The sequence below is a fragment of the Salvelinus sp. IW2-2015 genome, linkage group LG33 (assembly GCF_002910315.2).
Source record: "Salvelinus sp. IW2-2015 linkage group LG33, ASM291031v2, whole genome shotgun sequence".
Classification (NCBI taxonomy): Eukaryota; Metazoa; Chordata; class Actinopteri; order Salmoniformes; family Salmonidae; genus Salvelinus; species Salvelinus sp. IW2-2015.
The window spans coordinates 9900976-9922359 of record NC_036872.1 but is presented as its reverse complement, the minus strand read 5'-3'; the positions used below and the strand labels follow the sequence as shown (position 1 = coordinate 9922359).

Here is a 21384-nt window from a genome sequence, read left to right as displayed (position 1 = left end):
CTTGTTTTCCATTGCAAAAAGTTTGCGTTCCATATACTAATGAACATGACAATAGGAATCTGGCCAAAGATCTAAAGCCTGATTTGTAACACCCTCACAATCATGACATAACAGCATCCTAAATCCCATTTATAAACAAACATGATCAGATATTCTGTGACCAATTTAGGGAACGTTTATTTCTTTTTATTTGTCTCAGCAGAGATCTAAACTTCTACTCATTTCAGTCTGAAATCGTACGTTAATAGTTTGTAAGATATTCATTTGTAGTACTATTTTTGTGCCAGCACTTTACATTCACACTCGCTAATAACAGGGTAATAACTATGTTTTAACTACAGTAGTAGTTACCAATGTAGTTTCCCCCCAATCCTTTCCTGTCATCCCAATTAGCCCAAGGTTTGTTAATAGGAAGATGGAAGTTTCTATGTAATAACGCCGAATCAGTGCTGGAAAATGCAACATTACCTGTTCGTCTTTAGTTCTGCACTGTTAAATCCATTCCCCATAAAACTGTCATGTGGCCTTATTTAGTGCACAGTGTCTTAAAGTGTTCAAGTGACAAACAAAGTCCAGTTCATAATCAGAGGTTTCTTTATTGATAAAAAAAGATATGCACAAGATATGACAAGTGACATTCGGTGACGTGCTGTAACTTAACTAAAAGGAAAAAGACTTCTCGACGAATGAGTTATTGAGCTATTGGTTGGCCGGCGATTTGGTGTCACTTTACACTAAATAAGGCCACATGACGCGTGTATGCGGAATGGATATAATAGAAGAACTAAAGAGAAATGGGTAATGTTGCACTTTCCTGCACGGATTCAACGTTATTACATAGAAACTACCATCTCTGTTTCCTGATACAAAACCATTGGCTAGTTAGAAAAGGATTGGATGCCATGTTATTATGCTGTTTTCAACAACCTGGAATGTAAAAGAGCTACCTTTTTGGTATGACAACCAATAAAATACAAGAGTTACAAAATATGTCTACGAATCTCTATGCCAGATATATCAGGTTTTATATGCTTACTTATGGGAGATTTACAAAAGCAAACACACACACATTTACAGAAATACACAGTCACTATCCATTGACAATAACAACGACAAGACAGTATGCACTATAAACCACACAATTATGATTCCAACGGATCTCAAACTACTGGACTGTTCAAATTGATCACATACAGTGTACCAATTATAGATTATACCAAAAACATTGTCTTTCTGTCGAATTGGACCACAATAACCAGTGGGATGCAGTTTCTATGATAAATCAATGATTCCAATTGATGACAAAGTTAACCGACTGTGCATGCAAACTTGTTTCGGATTAAGTGCTGTCCCGTCTAATGGTGATGATCATTTTGGGCAACCTTGAGCACCGTGAGAGCTGTTTTAAGCAGAAAGTGACTCCCTGTTTTGTCTAATAGCATACAATAGTCTGTGGGTCGTTGCTGAGAATTCCCAGTTGGTCCATAGAGAATTTCGGTGGAAGTCCTACTGAAATACTTGAATGGGACCGTACAGCAAATCTTAGGAGTTCTTCTGTGAGATTTTGATAGTTACAGCCTTGACCTCTGTGTACTCCTGGAGGGCATACTCCCCTCTGAAACCCAGACACATGGTACAAACAATAAGGAAACTAAGATAAACGAATCGTATCAATTAATGTTGGTCTTATTCTAGAAATCTGGAAATCTGGAGTCACTCACAGTTCCCTCCCATTCCCGGACATTTTAAACCCACCGAAGGGACATTGGGTACTCATGGCATTGTAGCAGTTCACCCTATGATAAAGAGGAAATAAAAGGACCAGCTCAAATACCTTTGAAATACAAAATCTGGCAGCGTAAATTCACTTGAAACATTCCTTCAACAATGTGCGTTATAAGGATGTGATTATTGAACTACATTTGAGTAAACTGAATAATCCATAAATAATCACTTCCTTATAACCTACAGTGTTGAAGAGGTGTTTCATATGAAATCACGCTGCCAGATTATAATGAGGTTTACAGTATTTGCACAGACCTGTGGTCTTTTGCCAGATCAAAATGTTGCCCGAACTGGTCAAAAGCTTTTGGAGGTGTCCATACATACCACACCATGCCGGCCTGTAAAGCTGAGGACACGGTGAGGGCTTTGTCGATGTCATTGGTGAAAACTCCGGCAGCCAGGCCGTAATGGGTGGCGTTGGCCCTCTGAATTACCTCATTCACGCTGCGGAAACGCATGATCTGCTGCACCGGTCCAAAGATCTGAGCGAGAGAAGAGAGAAAGAGAGGAGGGGGAGAGAAAGAGAGTGAGACAGATCATTTGTGCATTCTCATGCGTGCACGTATGTATGTGTGTGCGTGCGAGAAAGAGTATGTTGTGTGTGTTTACCTCTTCTTTGGCAATACGCATGTCGTCAGTGACATTAGAGAAGACAGTGGGTTGGATGAAGAGGCTGTTCCGGTCCCAGGGCCCCCCCCCACACTCCAGTGTGGCCCCTTCCTTCTTCCCACTCTCGATTAGCTCCAGGATCTTATCAAACTGCTTCTGATCTATCTGCACCAACAAGGAGAACATCCGACAAATCATCACCACACAAGCTTTGACTGTCATTCTAAAAGTGTTAATATGAAAGCCTCACATCTTGCGACTTTGATATTAAAACTCACTAGACTGTCCTGAAATGTTCGATGATATTCAAATTTACAGATGTACGCGCTGCCACACGGCACGTCTCCTTCATCAAGGCGAGGGTGGCAGGAAAACAAATGTTTCAGGTCCCCGCAACTGTACTGTTATTGTTATGCATTTGAGGAATAACTGTGTTCTACCACAATACCTTACCTGTGGTCCCTGGTCCACTCCTGGTACCAGTGGGTTTCCCAGGACCTTGTTACGGGCCTTTTCCGCACTGCGACAAACAAACTCCTCATAGATAGAGTCCTCCACAAACACCCTGGAGCCAGCCAGACAGCACTGGCCCTGGTTGAAGAAGAGACCACTATGGGCCTGCTCCACTGCATACTCCACTACAACACACATACACACTCATGTTCATGAACACTTACTTGTATACACAGACACAAACTCAACGCATTCCAAACACATATAAACATAAACACACACAGACAGCCAAGCATACGTATGCACAAACACACGCACGCACACACGCACACTCACAGTCACAGTCTGCGAAGACAATATTGGGGTTCTTGCCGCCCAGCTCCAGAGTGACACGTTTCAGGTTGCTGTCACCAGCAGCCTTCTGGATGAGTTTCCCTACCTGGAAACCACCACAGGGAAAAATGCTCAATTTACAACATAACTAATACCAAAACCCCCATCCTATCTGGCAACCATTCACACCAAAGGGGGAGGGCACTGGGACGGTGGTTTAGGAGATAGCAGATTACGTCAGAATCTGGTCTAACAGAAAGGAGATTGTGAACTAAGGGTTGGGTGATCAGTGAAATGTGTCACGATTGAAAGTGAATGGGTCATTCTCTGAATACGTACAGCAGTTGATCCAGTGAATGCTATTTTGTCAATGTCCATATGATGAGCAATGGCACTGCCTGCTGTTGGACCGTATCCTGGCAGCACGTTTACCACGCCCGGAGGAAAACCAGCCTGGACACACACACACACACACACAGAGACCAACACAACATGATCTTATTAACTCAGGTCTATACTTTAAAATGTCTGATTTTGGAATCATTAATTATGGACGTGCCTCAACAACATTATGCCATTAGCTAGTTCTACCAGCTCTCACAGTCTCACTTCAGAATTAGATGTTCCTCCATGTTTCTCAATCGTCAAATTCCGAAGATCTTCCAAATGTCAAATTTCAAAGTGTTTAAGGTTAAGTTTAGGCATTATTTTTAAGGTTAAGGTTAAGTTCAGACATGAACTGGAAATGCTTTAGGTTAGGCATTAACTCATAATGGTTAAGGTAAGGTTTAAGGTTTGGTTTGGGATATCAAAAACAACTTTCTATCACTTGATTGAAACTTGCAACCTTTGGAATCAGAAGCAGATGCTTATGTCCATCCGCCATCCCCGTCCATAACGCCGAAACCTACTTGAAGGTAACAGCGCTCACTGTTGCCCTAGTGGCCGGTTTCCACGTCATCTCCCGACGTCCTCAGACATGGATAGACGTCGAATACTGACTTACACAATGGGGGACCTGGCTGAGCTAGTCAAGGCAATGACTACAATGACCGCAGGAGCCTCTAGGGACAGAGTTAGGCGTAACTTCAAAGGTTTCACATAAGGGTAAAGAGCAGGGCCAGATTAAAACGGGAAAAAACACACTTCATCCTTGAGGTTGAGGGTGAGTAATAGTTGTTGAGTTAAGCGAAACATATCTTGAGGGTACGGCTAATGTGTTGTGAGAATACCTCTGAAGTATTAGAGGTGGATGTGCGTGTTCACATGTGTGTAGTCTACCTCTTTGATAAGGCAGGCCATGTGCAGGGCTGTTAGTGGTGTCTGTTCAGCTGGTTTGATGATTACAGTGTTTCCACAGCACAGAGCTGGAGCGATCTTCCAGGCAAACATCATCACAGGGAAATTCCACTGCATTCAGAGGAGCAAAGGTATGGGTTATATGAGAGCTGAGGACACGCGTGCGTGCTGCGCGGCCCACACACACACACACACAACACACACACACACACACACACACACACACACACACACACCACCACACACACACACACACACACACACACACACACACACACACACACACACACACACACACACACACAGGGCATTTACTTACTGGAATGATTTGTCCACACACCCCTATGGGCTCGTGTCGTGTGTAGGTGAAATACTCTCCATCTGAAGACAATGACATGTGAAGGAATTTGGGCAATAAGTCTGCTGTTCTGTCCTTTGAAAGTATTTCATCATTGTTACAGTACCAGTCAAAGGTTTGGACACACCTACTCATTCAAGGATTTTTCATTATTTTGACTATTTTTTACACTGTAGAATAATAGTGAAAACATTAAAACCATGAAATAACACATATGGAATCATGTAGTAACCAAAAAAAGTGTTAAACAAATCAAAATACATTTTTGATTTGGGTTTTTTCAAAGTAGCCACCCTTTGCCTTGATGACAGCTTTGCACACTCTTGGCATTCTCTCAACCAGCTTCACCTAGAATGCTTTTCCAACAGTCTTGAAGGAGTTCCCACATATGCCGAGCACTTGTTGGCTGCTTTTCCTTCACTCTGTGGTCCAATTCATCCCAAAGCTTCTCAATTGGGTTGATGTTGGGTGATTGTGGAGGTCAGGTCATATGATGCAGCACTCCATCACTCTCCTTCTTGGTCAAATAGCCCTTACACAGCCTGGAGGTGTGTTGGGTCATCTAAGCGCAAACCAGATGGGATGATGTATCACTGCAGCATGCTGTGGTAGCCATGCTGGTTAAGTGTGCCTTGAATTCTAAATAAATCACTGACAGTGTCATCAGCAAAGCACCCCCACACCATCACTCCTCCATGCTTCACGGTGGGAACCACACATGCAGAGATCATCCGTTCACCTTCTCTGCGTCTCACAAAGACATGGCGGTTGGAACCAAAAATCCAAAAATTTGGACTCATCAGACCAAAGGACAGATTTCCACCGGTCTAATGTCCATTGCTCGTGTTTCTTGGCCAAGCAAGTCTCGTCTTCAAATTGGTGTCCTTCAGTCGTGGTTTCTTTGCAGCAATTCGACCATGAAGGCCTGATTCATGCAGTCTCCTCTGAACAGTTGATGTTAAGATGGGTCTGTTACTTGAACTCTTCTAAGCATTTATTTGGGCTGCAATTTCTGAGGCTGGTAACTCTAATGAACTTATCCTCTGCAGCAGAGGTAACTCTGGGTCTTCCTTTCCTGTGGCGGTCCTCATGAGAGCCAGTTTCACCATTGCTCTTGATGGACTGCATTTGAAGAAACTTTCAAAGTTCTTGACATTTTCCGTATTGACTGACCTTCATGTCTTAAAGTAATGATGGACTGTTGTTTCTCTTTGCTTATTTGAGCTGTTCTTGCCATAATATGGACTTGGTATTTTACTAAATAAAATATCTTCTGTATACCACCCCTACCATGTCACAACACAACTGATTGGCTCGAACGCATTAAGAAGGAAAGAAATTCCACAAATTAACTTTTAACAAGGCACACCTGTTAATTGAAATGCACTCCAGGTGACTACCTCATGAAGCTGGTTGAGAGAATGCCAAGTGTGCAAAGCTGTCATCAAGGCAATGGGTGGCTACTTTGAAGAATCTAAAATATAAAATATCTTTTGATTTGTTTAACACTTGTTTGGTTACTACATGATTCCATATGTGTTATTTCATAGTTTTGATGCCTTCGCTATTATTCTACAATGTAGAAAATAGTAAAAATAAAGAAACACCCTTGAATGAGTAGGAGTATCCAAACTTTTGACTGGTACTTTATGTAAATACAATTTTTGATACACGTAATTTAATACAATAGATATATATATTCATGTCAACCAGGTGGATATGATCTCATATTTGTGAGATGGTCAAATTAAAGTGTTTGCGGAGTAACTCACCCACAGGAATGGTTTTGCCTTGTATCTTGTCGGCCCATCCTCCATAATAACGCAGGGTTTTAACAGTGGCCATCAGATCCACAAAGTACGCCATGAGGAAGATCTTCCCTGAGTCAAGAGCCTCCAATGTCTGAGTACATATACATTAAACAGACTCATGAAGAACTCCTCAGCAACATCTAGCAAATGCATAACAAACATTGAGCCCAGGTATGGGACATGTGGGACATATGGCTGTTGAGCACTTGCAGTGTTACACTGTGTGTGTGTGTGTGTGTGTGTGTGTGTGTGTGTGTGTGTGTGTGTGTGTGTGTTCCTCACAGCCAGTCGGAGGCGATCCCTCTCCACCAGGTCAGCCAGCCTGTTGAGCAGCAGCCCTCTGTCGGACGCGTCCATGCATCGCCATGGAGACCCCAGCTGGAAGGCTGCCCTAGCACTCTGGACCGCCTTGTCCACATCCTCCTGGGTACGAAAGTAAAGTTAGACACACACATGCACACAGACAGGCACACATACGAAAGTCACACAGATACAAAAGCACAAACACACACCCTCTTTCTTTCTCTCTCTCTTTCTCAGCCGTACTCAAAGAACCACACAAAAAATGTATTGATTGATTGTTTGACTAATTGACAATGTCACTCACGGTGTCTGCCTCCTCTACCTCACACAGCAGGTCTCCAGTGGCAGGGTTGTGAACTGGCATCTTCCGTCCGCTGCAGGACTCATGCCACTCGTTATCAATGAATATCTGATCTCCCCAAATCACATAAAGACACAACAGCAAAACAGATGACGTTAGTAAAAACCTCACTAATGAATATGCCATGCACACAGACCCAACAAACCCCAAGCTGGTGCTATACACTGAGTGTACAAAACATTAAGGACACCTTCCTAATATTGAGTTGCACCTCCCCTTTGCCCATTCACCCTCTGAATGGCACACATACACGATCCATGTCTCAAGGCTTAAAAATCATTCTTTATGCTGTCTCCTCCCCATCATCTACACTGATTGAAGTGGATTTAACAAGTGACATAAGTAAGTGATCATAGCTTTCACCTGGATTCACCTGGTCAGTCAATGTCATGGAAAGAGCAGGTGTCCTTAATGTTTTGTACACTCAGTGTATACTGTACACTACACACAAACACTCCTGTGTCAATGAACTCCTAACCTGATCCTAGATCTGTTTGTGTTGTCTTGCCAACTATGGGAATTGACATGCCAAAACATAACAAAACAGCGACCATGGGAGTTGGCTATATAGAGAAAACAGATCTGGGGCCAGGCTAATGAACGCCCTCCCTCCTGTCATCCATGACCACGGGCCTCTGGCAGAGAGCATAGTTTTCCATTTCAGGGAACAGACTCCATAACAATGAGTTAGATTTTTATCCTCAGTAGAGCATGTTTTATAGCTTTGTCCTGACCAGATCTCTGTTTATTGTAAAAGAAAGATTAACCTTTGATTAAATCCTTTCACTTGATTAGATGCATCTGAGTGTTGTTAGTAAGTCAATATATTAAAATAATAAATCGTGGTTACTCTACTGTAATAAACTTTCTGATAAGATCACAGTAAACAGTTTACTGACTTCCTCTGCTCCTGGGAACCATCTTGCCAAAGGGATGTAAATACCACACTTATTCTACTACATCTCCAATAGACAGACACACACACACACACACACACACACACACACACACACACACACACACACACACACACACACACACACACACACACACACACACACACACACACACACACACACACACACACACACACACACACACACACACACACACACACACACACACACACACACACACACACACACACACACACACACACACACACACACACACACACACACACACACACACACACACACACATAAAGTATGAAGAACTATTAATGAAATACGCAATTATAAATAAAATGCATCAGAGCATGTAGACGTTTAGACAGCATTTTGTAGCTGAAGATTTAGATAGGGGACATCTGGAAAAAGACTGGACTTCACAACATACTGTGTGATATTCACTGTAGCAAAAGCTTTTTCACCAGCAAATATACTACAAAACACTCCTAAAACTAATAGTGCATAGATGATTTTAGCAGCAAAGTACTCCACAAAATTCAACATTTAAAACAAAAAGCAAAAGAGAATACATAACCTTCACAAACATAATGACATACTACATTAGCTATGAAGATTGTTCCAGCTGACCTTAGTGTACTGGACCTCCAGGTCAGGGACGGGCATGGGCATGGTCTGTTTGGCTGGCCCGGCGTCTCCGTGGCCTGGATCATGGTCCTGGTGGTTCTGGCAGTTTCCTGGCTCGGAGCTCATGTTGCCCTGTTTTCCTACTGGGACAGCAAAAGGTGAAATTGTATGACACTGGGCTGAACACATGCCCCTCTCCCATCCCACCTACCGTCTCCTGCCCCTTCCTCTCATTGAGAGGCACTGATTGGACAATAGGCAAACCTGTGGAAGGGGGTGATTTGCATAGTTCAACCTGATTGGAGGGATGGTAAGAACCTGTGAGAACTTCACAGTGTCGGGTTCTATCAAAGAGATGTGGTTGGTGGACATTTAAGTAAATCAAACCGACCAATCAAGTTTCCAAACTACAAAAAGAGAAAGGCTACACACGAAAGTAAAAATAACACAGTAAAATCTACTAAAAGCAATACAAGCAATGTGTGTGCCCGTGTGAGCGCGCATAGTACACGCAAGAGCAAGTGTGCAAACGTTGTCATCCCTATATAATTGTCTTCCCTGCAGAATATACCATATGAAAATTGTGCCAAATTAGATATTGGCATCTGCTACTGCCTCACACTAAGGGGTCAGAGGTCGCGACTGGCACCATAAAGTCGGGGCTGGCGGTGCCGGCTCCAGAGCCCTGATCTCATCTCATTAGGCTACAGAGGGAACCTGAGGACAGCAGGGTCATGTTTATTAGGCACTAAATTAAACAAAACAGAGTGAAACATGGAGGAACTACCTGGACAAAATGCTGATTTTAGTTTTCCATTGCAAAATGTTTTGAAAATGTTTTCAGTCCACTTTTTCAACCATCATTATCATGTCACCTGGGTTGCGTTCTTTTGGCATCACATGGACTGAAACAGGGAGGAACTACCTGTTGTGTCTCCTAATGAACACACCACTGTTTAGTTATTGTACATGAATGACAAATGTATCTTGTCGGACAGTAGTAGGGCAAATATGTTGATAGAGCTGTTTTTTTTGTGACACAAATTTTTTGACCACAATAAAATTTGACTGTTTTAGTGACCCAGGATTTCATTACTAGTCATGTGTGTAACATTTTCAATTTAACCATTAGTTCAAATTGTGTCTTAAAAAAGTTTATTTGGAAAAAATACTTTAGAAACAATGCATCATATTGACATTGTGTTTGCATGAACAGTATTCTGATTGTAACTGATTGTAACTGATTCTGCATTTTGAAGCACTACTTGAGAAATACACAGAATTCAAAATATATATTAGCCTATTATATTTAATAGATAATACTTCACAGCAGCCTTTTTCATAATCGGCTGACATTCTTATAAAAACCAAAGTCACCTATACAAAAACCGGAACCATTTGCATGTACTCCTGAAGAAGAAAGTTAAAGTTATTTTACTGTCTTCACTTGATGTGAAAAGTATTTTTAGTTTAATTTTAAAATGAAATCCAAATTGTTTCTGAAACCAAACTTTATACCTAACATAATTATGGTATGAGAAGAAAAACAGGTTATTTACACAAGAATAATGTACATTTATTATAACTTAATTAACATTGACTTGTGACGTATGGCATTAGCAGACTGTGAGAAACAAATAAATGACTGGACGCAGTGGGTATGGACCTGAGTTTGGCTGTCTTACCTGTGCATGCAGATGATGCACCTGCAGATTGAACGTTCTCAACTCCAATCACCGGCATGTCTTCAACTCTCCTCACTTCAGCCCCAAATTTCAGAAAGGCAAAAGTACCCAACGCAGACCCACCACCCTTCTTATATAGTTGCACTCACTGGTAAAAAAAAGCCCCACTTCTTACTGGGACCAACAGAGAACCACGTAGCTGTCGCACCCACCAGGGACCCACGCCTTTGGGCCCATACGCTAATCACTGTTCAAACAGAACCAATCCCTATTTTCCACTTTACACACCACGCTTGTTGTACACTGGCCGCGAGGCAAGCACGCATACCGCTCAGCTTCCATGACCGTGAAACGCAGCATGTCATTTTTGATGTGAGGGCCACCTCTTGTCTTTCCCCGTCACCTTTGCATTGGTCCAATCCACTTATCTCTGCCGAAAGGGAAATTTAAAAAAGGGACTAGTTTTACACCACTTTGGGTTATTGCACGCCCGATTTGGAGGCGGTAAACGTAATAATTGGGAAGATTTTAGCTTTGATAAGGGCCCCCTGCTGGCCCGCTGTCTCCCAGGAACAATACCATCGCATAACTGTGTCTGGTGCGGCTCTATTTTGGTGTAGCCTGTCTGGAAAGACGCAAAGTCCTTTGAAAATTACCCCTGGGCTTAGACAACATAACCTTCGTAATTAACCCTAGTTAAATAATGAAAAGCACAGCGGAGCTGCGTTTTGGAGTGTTGTAATGTGCCATGAAAAAGAGCCATACGCTGATGTATTTTTCTCCTTATCGCAAACTCAGCACACATTTTGGACTCACTTAGTAGGCTGATTCTTTGAGCCAATTGCAGTGGCGATGTGGATGATGATGAGGATGATATCCTTGACAGTGAAATTAGGCTCGATGGTGTCTTATAAAACTGAACATCTGTACGCCAGAAAGAAGCAACAAAAGCCCCATCAGTGCTAATTGCAACTAATGACCGCATCCCAACCCAATAGACATTTAATCAGCTCTATGTATGTGATGCGTGCGTGCATGTGTGTGTGAGTATGTGTGCATCTGTGTTTGCTGTGTGTTGTAATGTATGTGTTTGTGTGTGCGTGCCTGTGTGTATGGTAGGGTCCTGGGAGGTTCCTTGGTGGTGTCTCCAGTGAGTCTGGTCTGTGTTGGTTGTCGCCATGGCTCCGTGACACGTGTTGCCCCAGTGGCTGTGCTAATGACGGGAGGGAGGAGGAGTGGCGGGACTGCCGGATCGCTCAGCCTGGACTGGGACTGGGACTGGGCCTAGGTCGGTCAAAGGAGGCGTCGCAGCCTGACAGCACCGGGTGTCCCACAATTGAGCCTGAGTGGAACCGACGACCCATTGGAGAGAGGAAGAGAGGGATATGGAGGGATATGGAGAGAGAGGGGATTTGCACAGACGCCAGAAACATAGAGAAAGCAGGGCAAGTCAGAGTTACAAATAAAGTAAACATGCAGCATAGAGACAAAATGCTGAGTCTGGATTGGTGGCCTGCTTTCAATGTTGATACTGTATCATGAAATAAAAAAGAGTGTTTCCTGCAGTCAATCCTGTACAAGTCTTCCTCTTTGCATTATCTTGTGTAGACTGGATTCCTCGTATGATATTATACACACTACCGTTCAAAAGTTTGGGGTCACTTATAAATGTCCTTGTTTTTGAAAGAAAAGCACATTTTTTGTCCATTAAAATAACATCAAATTGATCAGAAATACAGTGTAGACATTGTTAATGTTGTAAATGACTATTGTAGCTGGAAACGACTGATTTTTAATGGAATATCTACATAGGCGCACAGAGGCCCAATATCAGCAACCATCACTCCTGTGTTCCAATGGCACATTGTGTTAGCTAATCCAAGTTTATCATTTTAAAAGTGTAATTGATCATTAGAAAACCCTTTTGCAATTATGTTAGCACAGCTGAAAACTGTTGTCTGATTACAGAAGCAATAAAACTGTCCTTAGATATATGTATGTAGATATACCATTAAAAATCAGCAGTTTCCAGCTACAATAGTCATTTACAACACTAACAATGTCTACACTGTATTTCTGATCAATTTAATGTTATTTTAATGGACAAGAAAATTGTTTTTCTTTCAAAACAAGGACATTTCTAAGTGACCCCAAACTTTTGAAAGGTAGTGTATGTGTGTCTAAGATAATTCCTTATTGTTTCTTAACCAAAAACTTTTGTTCAAGGTCAACACATTATATTCCAACTCCAAGGATCCTGAGACTTACCAGAGGAACATACAGATGTAGGATCTTAATTTGATCACACTGTTGTTGCAGGAAATGTCCTGTACAGCTGGACATAGAAACTTAGCGTATTCAAGGTTTAAAAAGGCTTTTAAAGTTTATAATTTCCACAAACATTTCAAGCTTCATTTGCCCTAACTAAAAATGTATTGACCCCTACAAAAATGTAAAGTAATTATAATCCACACAATAATTCACATTTCCTGTTGCTGCAGGATTATTTTCCTGCTGTGAGAAACTGGTCAAATTAAGATCTTACATCTGTACCTTATCTGAAAACAAATCGTAAATGTTCCCAAATGTGTGCTGTTTCTATGCTGCAAGACTCAGTCCAGGGTCATATATGCTGCTGTCACTGAATCATTTGATCCCAGACCCACTCTTTTCATGGTAACTCTTGACATTTTAAACCATTTAGTCTTTCAACTTGTTGTTTAGGTTGACATTATACAGATCTGCCAGCTAAGTTAATAATACATTTATCTTGTTTTTCTTCTGAAGGAGGAAACAACCATTTACAAGAGCAATGAAAAGCAGGTATAATAAACTAAACACATAGCATAGATATTTGCATTTGCCAAGGTAGCTGCTACTCTTCCTGTGGTTCAGCAAATTCAGGCAGTTAAACATTACAACAGATTTCACAACACATTAAGTGTGTGCCCTCAGGCCACTACTCTACTACCACATATCTACAACACAAACTCCATGTGTACCTGTGTGTATAGTGCGTATGTTATCGTGTGTTTGTATGCATGTGTCTGTGCCTATGTATTACACAACACACAGAACATTGTCAATCAACAGGGATCTTTTCCACAGTTAGGTGTGTAGGGTTAGGGTAACGGTAAGGGTCAGGGATAGGGTTAAGGGTTTGGTTAAGGTTAGGAGTAAGGATCAGTTTTGATTTTGGTTAGTCTTTTTTTGCAGGTCAGCAATGTCATTATAGTATCTCCTCTTTTGCTACACCCCCAGTGGAGCAGGTAGCTATGTAAGCTCAACTTCCTGGGTTGTTCTGCGGCTCCCTTGATGCAATTTTGGCAGAGATCGCGTAGAAATCTTTGTTTGAATCCAAAACTATGGATTTCAACACTCACTTCACACACTTGCTCAGTGTCACGGGATTAGTTACATGTTGTCAGTAAGTTCATATCAGTACCATGAGCTGGACCAGCTCCAAGTGCCATGTAGGCTCGAAACCAACCAGTGGTTCAAACTACTGGCTCTGTCATTCCCTACGACTACACAGCTGAATCTCACTGACTTACAGAACATGTTAACTGAAGACGACATGGGCGATGAAACTTGGGAAAGCATTCATTTACAATGGAAGAAGTGAAGTGGGCAGGGGGACTGTTAGGCATTATGAGCACGGGCGAGGGATGTAAACAGGGCGTGACCAAAGTTTGGGAAAGCTGAACTTTATGCAAATACACTGTGACATTGCTGCGCTATTGACCAATCAAAGCTCACTATAGCTTCCAGAACCTACTGGATTGATTGGGGATACCTAGCAGTACCTAACATGCTTGCTAGCTTGCAAGCAGCCAAACGAGGGGAAAGCTAGTGTGGAGTGGTGAAATGCAAGTGCTAGTCAAGATGTACTTTGAGTGTACAGTAGTATAGTTTGCGTGTACAGTAGTATAGTTTGTGACTTAATGAATTTCATGAACACCTGGGGCCTCTGTTCCATGGTGTGCTATAAAATATTCATTAGTTTATCTAATTACATTCAATTTTTGGTGTTCCATAATTAAATTGTTATGAATTGAAATATCAAAAGTTTGATGTTTAGATTAATCATGTTATGTTTTCAACTCTCTAGAGACCGCAGGAGCGGTAGAGATACTCTTAATGATCGGCTATGAAAAGCCAACTGACATTTACTCCTGATTATTATTTGACCATGCTGGTCATTTATGAACATTTGAACATCTTGGCCATGTTCTGTTATAATCTCCACCCGGCACAGCCAGAAGAGGACTGGCCACCCCTCATAGCCTGGTTCCTCTCTAGGTTTCTTCCTAGGTTTTGGCCTTTCTAGGGAGTTTTTCCTAGCCGCCGTGCTTCTACACCTGCATTGCTTGCTGTTTGGGGTTTTAGGCTGGGTTTCTGTACAGCACTTCGAAATATTAGCTGATGTACGAAGGGCTATATCAAATAAACTTGATTTGATTTGATTTGATTTTCGCTCTTCATGTTGGGCAGGCTAGATTGCAGTTAGTCAGACAGTCCATACATTTTTAGAGTGAGGAATTCCAAACACCAATTTACAATAATTGTGTATGTTTGGCCACTGCCAAATGTGTGCGGTCTGCAGCCGCTTGTACACAAAATGATGAGAGAATTAAGCTACCGTGGACCACACAGTTAGCACTTGACACACATATTGGGCACGCACAATAATGTCTCATCCTGTTAAAACAACGCAAAGAACAAGAAGAAAATGGAATGCTAGATCAAGCTCTATGAAGCTGTTCAATCGACCGCCCGCTGGTTCGCAGTCTATGTTTAAATAGGCTAATATGTCACTGCCTCTCATGGTACTTGGACCTGCCTAGTGCCAGTCTTCTCGCAGAGTGTATCCAGTCATCGGCCCCTCTGGCAATTTGCTTTGCTGGGAGTCAAACTGCACTCATTAGACCAGTCTCCAACTTTAGAGAACTTCCACTCCTGGAATCCGGTGAGTAACATACAGTATCCTGGCTGGGGCGCTCTGAGACTGCAATATGAGGCTGACGTTTGGGATATTCCCAAAGGATGGCTCCTGTATAACCTTCTCTGGAATCACCTTGGCTCTCTGTACCCTCACCCTGCTCCTAGTGGCTCTCAGGGGCTGAAAGCGAGAAGGCGGGAGCGGCCCCAAAAGGCACTCTGCCCTTCAGGGCCGACCCTGTTGCCCTGGTGGGTAACCTGTTCCAGATGGGAGACCAGATGCACCTGTCACTGACGTGTCTCCGTCTGCAATACGGAGATGTCTTCCAAATGCATGTGGACTCCCTTGTGGTGGTGGTGCTGCAAGGCTATGCCACCATTAATTAAACAGGCGCTGGTACGGCTTGGGGAGGCTTTCGCCAGACACCCTGACCTCTTCACCTTCTCCGCCGTGTCCAATGGCACCAGCATGACCTTCAGCGAGTACGGCGCTGCCTGTGTGCTCCACAAGAAGCTGTGCAAGAACACCCTGCGCTCCTTCTTGCAGGCAGAGCCGCGGGGCGCTGGCACCATATGTCTGCTAAAGGAGCACATGTGCGCCGAGGCGGCTGGTATGGTGGAGGTCATTTGGGAGCGCTCAGAGGGGAGCGAGGGGCTAGGTCTGGACCCTGTTGTCCCGCTGGTCACGTCGGTGGCAAATGTGGTGTGTGCCCTGTGTTTCGGGAAGAGGAATGACTACAATGACACAGAGTTCCTCACTATTGTGCACATCAACAACGAGGTGTTGCGGATCTGCAGGAAACCTGGCAGACTTCTTTCCTGTGTCCCGCTACCTGCCGAGTCCGTCTATGAGGAAGATGGTCGAGCACATCAGGAGAATGAACAGCTTCATGGAACACAACATCGAGGAGCACCTGTAGACCTTTGAAAAGGTATGAGCCACATCTGGGTCATGCAAATTAGAGCACGCCACGGAAATGGTTTAAAACAGAAAACAAAACATGAGTGCTTCTTTTTGGGTCACTCCCTGTAGTCACCCCCTGTTCCAGTCAGTTTTCTTCTGTTTGGTGCCTAATCCCAAGCGGGATTTTATTTGTATTTTTTAAATATGCTTAAATCATACTTCATGAGTATATTTAAATTATCTAAATTGGAACAATTTTGAATACATTTAATGTCCAGTTTATTTTTTATTTTATTGGAATTTAAGTATATTAAATAAATGTAAAGTTATCTAAATTGGGACACTTTTTGTACTTAAGTATATTTTTAGTATATTAGATAAAGAGCAAAACAAATATACGTTGAATACACCTTAAGGTGTATTCAACGTACACCAAAATGGTATTTGAATTAGAATTCCTGTATTTTCTTTACAAAAAAGTGTATTTAAAATTTACATCTACAAATACACTGCTACTCATTAACCACATTAGCTATTGTAATTTACCATGTAAAGGTTACCTTGATTGACCAAGGCATCTTCTCAGCCAACGTTAACATGCCATTCACAAAGCAGTTGTGGCTGGAGCATACAAGTAACACTTTTGAGAACTGTGCACCATTCACATTTCACACTTTAGTTGTTCACATAATGGTAATAAATTAACATTTAAATAAAATGTGTAATGTGTTACATTTGAATGAGATAAATATGAGGAACAAAACTTCAACAGAAAAAGATGCTGGGGGATATGCACATTTCTGTGCCAATGCATTTTTGACAGTATACTTTAAATATATTTTGTGGACATTTAAGCTAAATATACTTTTTGAAAGTATACTTAAGTATATTTTTTTGCAATATGAAAAACTATACTCTCAGGAAGCATGTTCCTCCACTGTGCAATAAACAATCGTTATCATTGTCAACTTTGCACTTTTCTGAACAGAATTTCAGAAAGTACTTCAAAACTCATTATTGGCACTGAACCTACAGTGTAAAAGTACTCATACCCCTTGGATTTATTCACATTTTGTTGTTACAAAGTGAGATTCAATTGGATTTGTAATTGTAATTGGTAACTTTTTGACAACAATCTACACAAAATGCTATAATGTCAAAGTGGAAGATTTATATTTATTTGTTTTCAAAAGATTGATAGAAATAAAAAAACTAAATTATAGTCGTTGCATAAGTATTCAGCTCCCTGAGTCAATATTCTAGAAACACCGTTGGCAGCGATTACAGCGTCTTCTTGGGTGAGTCTCTAAGAGTTTTACACACCTGGATTATGAAACATTATCCCTTTATTCTTGGAGGCAGGGGTAGGAGGCAGGGGTAGGATATGTTGATAGACATGCTATTGAAACTATGGGCTAGAGGCGTATAATCTATCATGTGTATACAGTGAAAAAATGAGTTGACGAGGATAGTTTTTGCAGACATCTCAACCTGGAGAGAAATCTCAGCTTTCATGTGTGACTTTGAGGCTGAACTTGGTAGATTAGTAAACTGTTAGATTAGATGTGATCAGTGCTATCAGATGCTGGTACAGAGGCACAGAAAACCAGTCAGCCATTAAGGGATTTGTTTCAGAGGGATAGATTCTGCTGGGGGGATACACAGAGAGTAAAGGAATAACTCAGGGGTAAAAGAAAGGAAGAGATGGGAGAGAGGGAGGGAGAGATAGTCTGAGGAGAGGTACATGTGGAAAAAGCAAGGTTACTTTTTGGAAAGCATATTTTTGCTTGTGATTTTGCCTCTTCGGGTTGTATATGTGAAAAATGGAAATAGTTGGAAGCTGAAATCGAAGCTACAATATAAGAGACCTATACTCTAGGACAGGGCAGACCAGGCTAATATATACCGAACGAGGCTTTGTTCTTGTGCACAGTGTCTAAAACGCCCGTGCATACTCTTTAATTAGGAATTATTAATCTGCTGGAAGACATGTGCTCACATGTTTTCTAGAAGATGCGGCCATTTTACAGTCAGTCTCACTCTCACAATTTGAGGGTACATTTGATTAGCGGGTCGTGTGCTAAAGTTTTGAAAGGATTACATTTCATTGTGAGTGTATATGGAAACGTAATGGATGTATATAGGCCCCAGATATAACCTGGAGTGGCAAGGTTAGGACTCGTCCTGCGCATTTAATCTGAATCTTAATAGCTGCAGGCATTAAGTAGAGTGTAAAGTAAAGTGTTATGTAACGTTTTGATGATATGTGTGTTTCCAGGACTGTATCCGTGACATCACAGATGCTCTGATTGTACCTTGTGAGGAGCGGCAGGAGGATGAGGACACAGCAGTGCTGTCCAACTCCCTCAAATCCAGATGAGTTCATTTTTTTCTGGAGGATCTCTAAGCCTGGCAGGGATGGGTTGAAGAATACCTTTGAACAGACCAATACTACAGAAATCTCTTAAAGTTGGCATTCATCATACCATGGATATGATGATGGTAATAAAGACGATTGTAACTGATGTTACAATTTTTATTACCCTTTTACATTTCAGGACTCGATACCATCATAGGTGGTTTGCAGTGGAGCCTCTTTTACCTCATCAAGTTTCCTGACATCCAGGTCAAAATACACCAGGAGATCCTCTGTATAGGAACAACACCTCCTGACTCCTCCTGACTGAACAGCACTTCTTATAGAAAACATTAATAGCTTATGCCCTTATAGCGCTATATGGTCTTATTGTCTCCTCATACCTTGTCTCTTTGTATGTCTGCTTGGGTGTCTGCTTTACCTGCTAAGAATAATTCCTTTGTTTTATAAAAATGGATGGGAGTTCAGCTGTTTTATTCCTGACAAACAGCATGTCCTAATGAGCAGAGATCCCTGCAGTACCGCCCAGTTTGACAGTTTGATGGTGTAGATGGGCTGTCCGTGCAGTTCCATACAATGATCTAATCTTTCATAGACAGACCCCCCCCCCCCCCCCCCCCGTTCTGTCCTGTCCTCAATGGCTAGAGACCATTGCTTGCCAGGGTGACACGCAAAAGGTCACTCTAATTTGCTAAAGCCCAAGCTAGTTTTGATGTGGGCTGAGAAAACTGGTGCAGTCTTTTCAGTAGGCACGATGCATTCACAGAGAGAGAGAGATTTTGGATACTTGGACAGTCTACTCAGACAGACACAAAGGGGATCACACACAGGGATATTGCACCGTACGTGAATCACAATCACACAAATCATCCCTTTATTTGAAGATGGAAATTCCAGAATAGATGGCAATAATCCAACAGTCTTTCTTTCTTCTTGGGTCTCACTTTTTCTGTTCGACTCGGCATTGTATCTGATCCTTTTCTCTGCATTTTCACTTTCAGGTACAGTATCTTGTTGTCTTCACCCGAGACATTTAGTATGTTGCCTTTGTATGGTTTAGGCGACCACCTGGCCCTGCCAGACTCCATCGGTTTGTGGACAAGACCAAGATGCCTTTTACCAAGGCCTTCATATACAAGGTGTTCCATCACGTATCCTACGCCCCCTTCACCATACCACACTGGTGAGGCTCTGATAACAGTTACAGTAACAACTTGTAATGTTTATTTCTGCATGGTGCCTGTCTGCTAGTATGTGCAGATCAAAGTGTTAGCTCTGGGAATGGAATGTTGCTATTCACCCAGTTGGTCTCTTTTGTCCTTCTTTTCCTCCCTTTAGTACCACAGAAAACGTGGCGCTCAATGCATACTTCATTCCTAAGGACACGTGTCTTCGTCAATTAGTATCAAGTTAAACATGACATGTGAGTGTTATCTGTATGCGTCTCAAAACACACTTGCAGCGATGAGACAAGACTGTAACTACCAATTGGATACCACGAAATTGGGGAGAAAAAGGAGTAAATAAAACAATTCAAAAATAAGAAATGCTAATTTTTGTTTCCAAGTTGCAAAACATTTTCCGTTGTGTCCCCTAATGAACACAACTCTCTTGTGGTGGTCATCACTGGTTTTGACCGGTTGGAAATGTTTGTCTTCCTGACTACACTGCTCCACCGGCTGTGTATCGAGAATGTTCCAGGACAGGAGCTGGATCTCAGCACCGATTTTGGGCTCACGAAGTCCCGCCCCTACAGGATCGGTGTCTCGTCACGCCTCTAGATCCGTCCTGTCCATTAAACCATACGGCATCAACTACAATAAGGCCACAACTGGCTTGACTGGGCAGCCCCTCGCCCACACCATCATAACGCACAGAAACCATGGCTACTCAGACACCAAAACATAACTACTATACAGACTGAACACAACATCTCTACCTGGCAGTGGCGTCATTATCACTGTAATGCAAACACAGTTGCTAGCTGTCAGAGTCAAGACAGAGTTTAGCCGATACAAAGTGAGCAGCCATATCCAAGGATTTGTCCAGAGCCATTTCCTCATTGGTAATAAAATTGATTGATATTGATATTTACCTAGAAGCATGTTATGTGCTATTGTAGTGATTTAAGATAGGCCTATTCTATATATAACTTAAGTACTTTTATGATATCTGAATACAATGTTAGAATATCTATGCATTCCAAGATTTGGAAAAGTGTATTGTACAGGGTCATCCCCAGTATTATTTTGACTATTAGGGATGGTGATTGGTCCTTCTACTTTCATCAAATGGAATGAGTTTAGAAATGCCTTTTATTTAAACCCCTATCTGGTTATTAATCACAACTAAATGCTTAGGAAGACAGGGAGTGTTGTTTTAGATAAGTGATCAGAGCCTTGGGCACCACGCAGCGTTCACTCAGGGTTCATTCCTACCCGACTCACTCCTCCCCTCCTCTCCATCTGTAACTCCGGGGTTTAAAGAGATCTCTCTATCTCCCTTTCTCTCCCCAATCCCCATCTGAAGTAGTTGCCGGGGCTACTCATAGATAGAGTAGAATCGCCTTTTTACCAAATGCTCTCCCGTCTCTCCAACAGACCGATTAGTCACAGTCTTTGGATCTATCA

At 42.1% G+C, this 21384-nt stretch overlaps 1 protein-coding gene and 1 pseudogene across 2 annotated transcripts; one reads left to right on the top strand and one right to left on the bottom strand.

Moving 5' to 3' along the window:
- Positions 1–160: 160 nt before the first annotated feature.
- On the bottom strand, positions 161–10935 carry LOC111958080 (aldehyde dehydrogenase 1A1). Of its 2 annotated transcripts, none has more exons than XM_023979265.2 (14): positions 10533–10935; positions 8851–8987; positions 7256–7360; positions 6931–7071; positions 6610–6739; positions 4799–4860; positions 4462–4590; positions 3520–3633; positions 3184–3286; positions 2848–3032; positions 2395–2559; positions 2110–2267; positions 1722–1796; positions 161–1615 (listed from the first exon to the last, which is right to left on the bottom strand). In XM_023979265.2, exons 1-14 carry the CDS (start codon positions 10588–10590, stop codon positions 1543–1545), a joined length of 1635 nt encoding a protein of 544 aa, XP_023835033.1. In that variant the 5' UTR covers positions 10591–10935; the 3' UTR covers positions 161–1542. The 2 variants fall into 2 exon arrangements, with proteins under 2 accessions (XP_023835033.1, XP_023835032.1); XM_023979264.2 differs by having other exon boundaries at positions 8851–8990; positions 10533–10934.
- Positions 10936–15343: 4408 nt separating this feature from the next.
- On the top strand, positions 15344–20535 carry LOC111958109 (cytochrome P450 1A1-like; annotated as a pseudogene).
- The last annotated feature ends 849 nt before the right edge of the window (positions 20536–21384 follow it).

Coding starts and splice junctions, on each gene's coding strand:
- LOC111958080 (XM_023979264.2), bottom strand. CDS start 10,590: ATGCCGGTGATTGGAGTTGAGAACGTTCAATCTGCAGGTGCATCATCT. Junction 3,287..3,519: donor CATTCACTGGATCAACTGCT/GTACGTATTCAG, acceptor GGTGGTTTCCAG/GTAGGGAAACTCATCCAGAA. Junction 2,268..2,394: donor TGCGTATTGCCAAAGAAGAG/GTAAACACACAC, acceptor TCTCTCGCTCAG/ATCTTTGGACCGGTGCAGCA.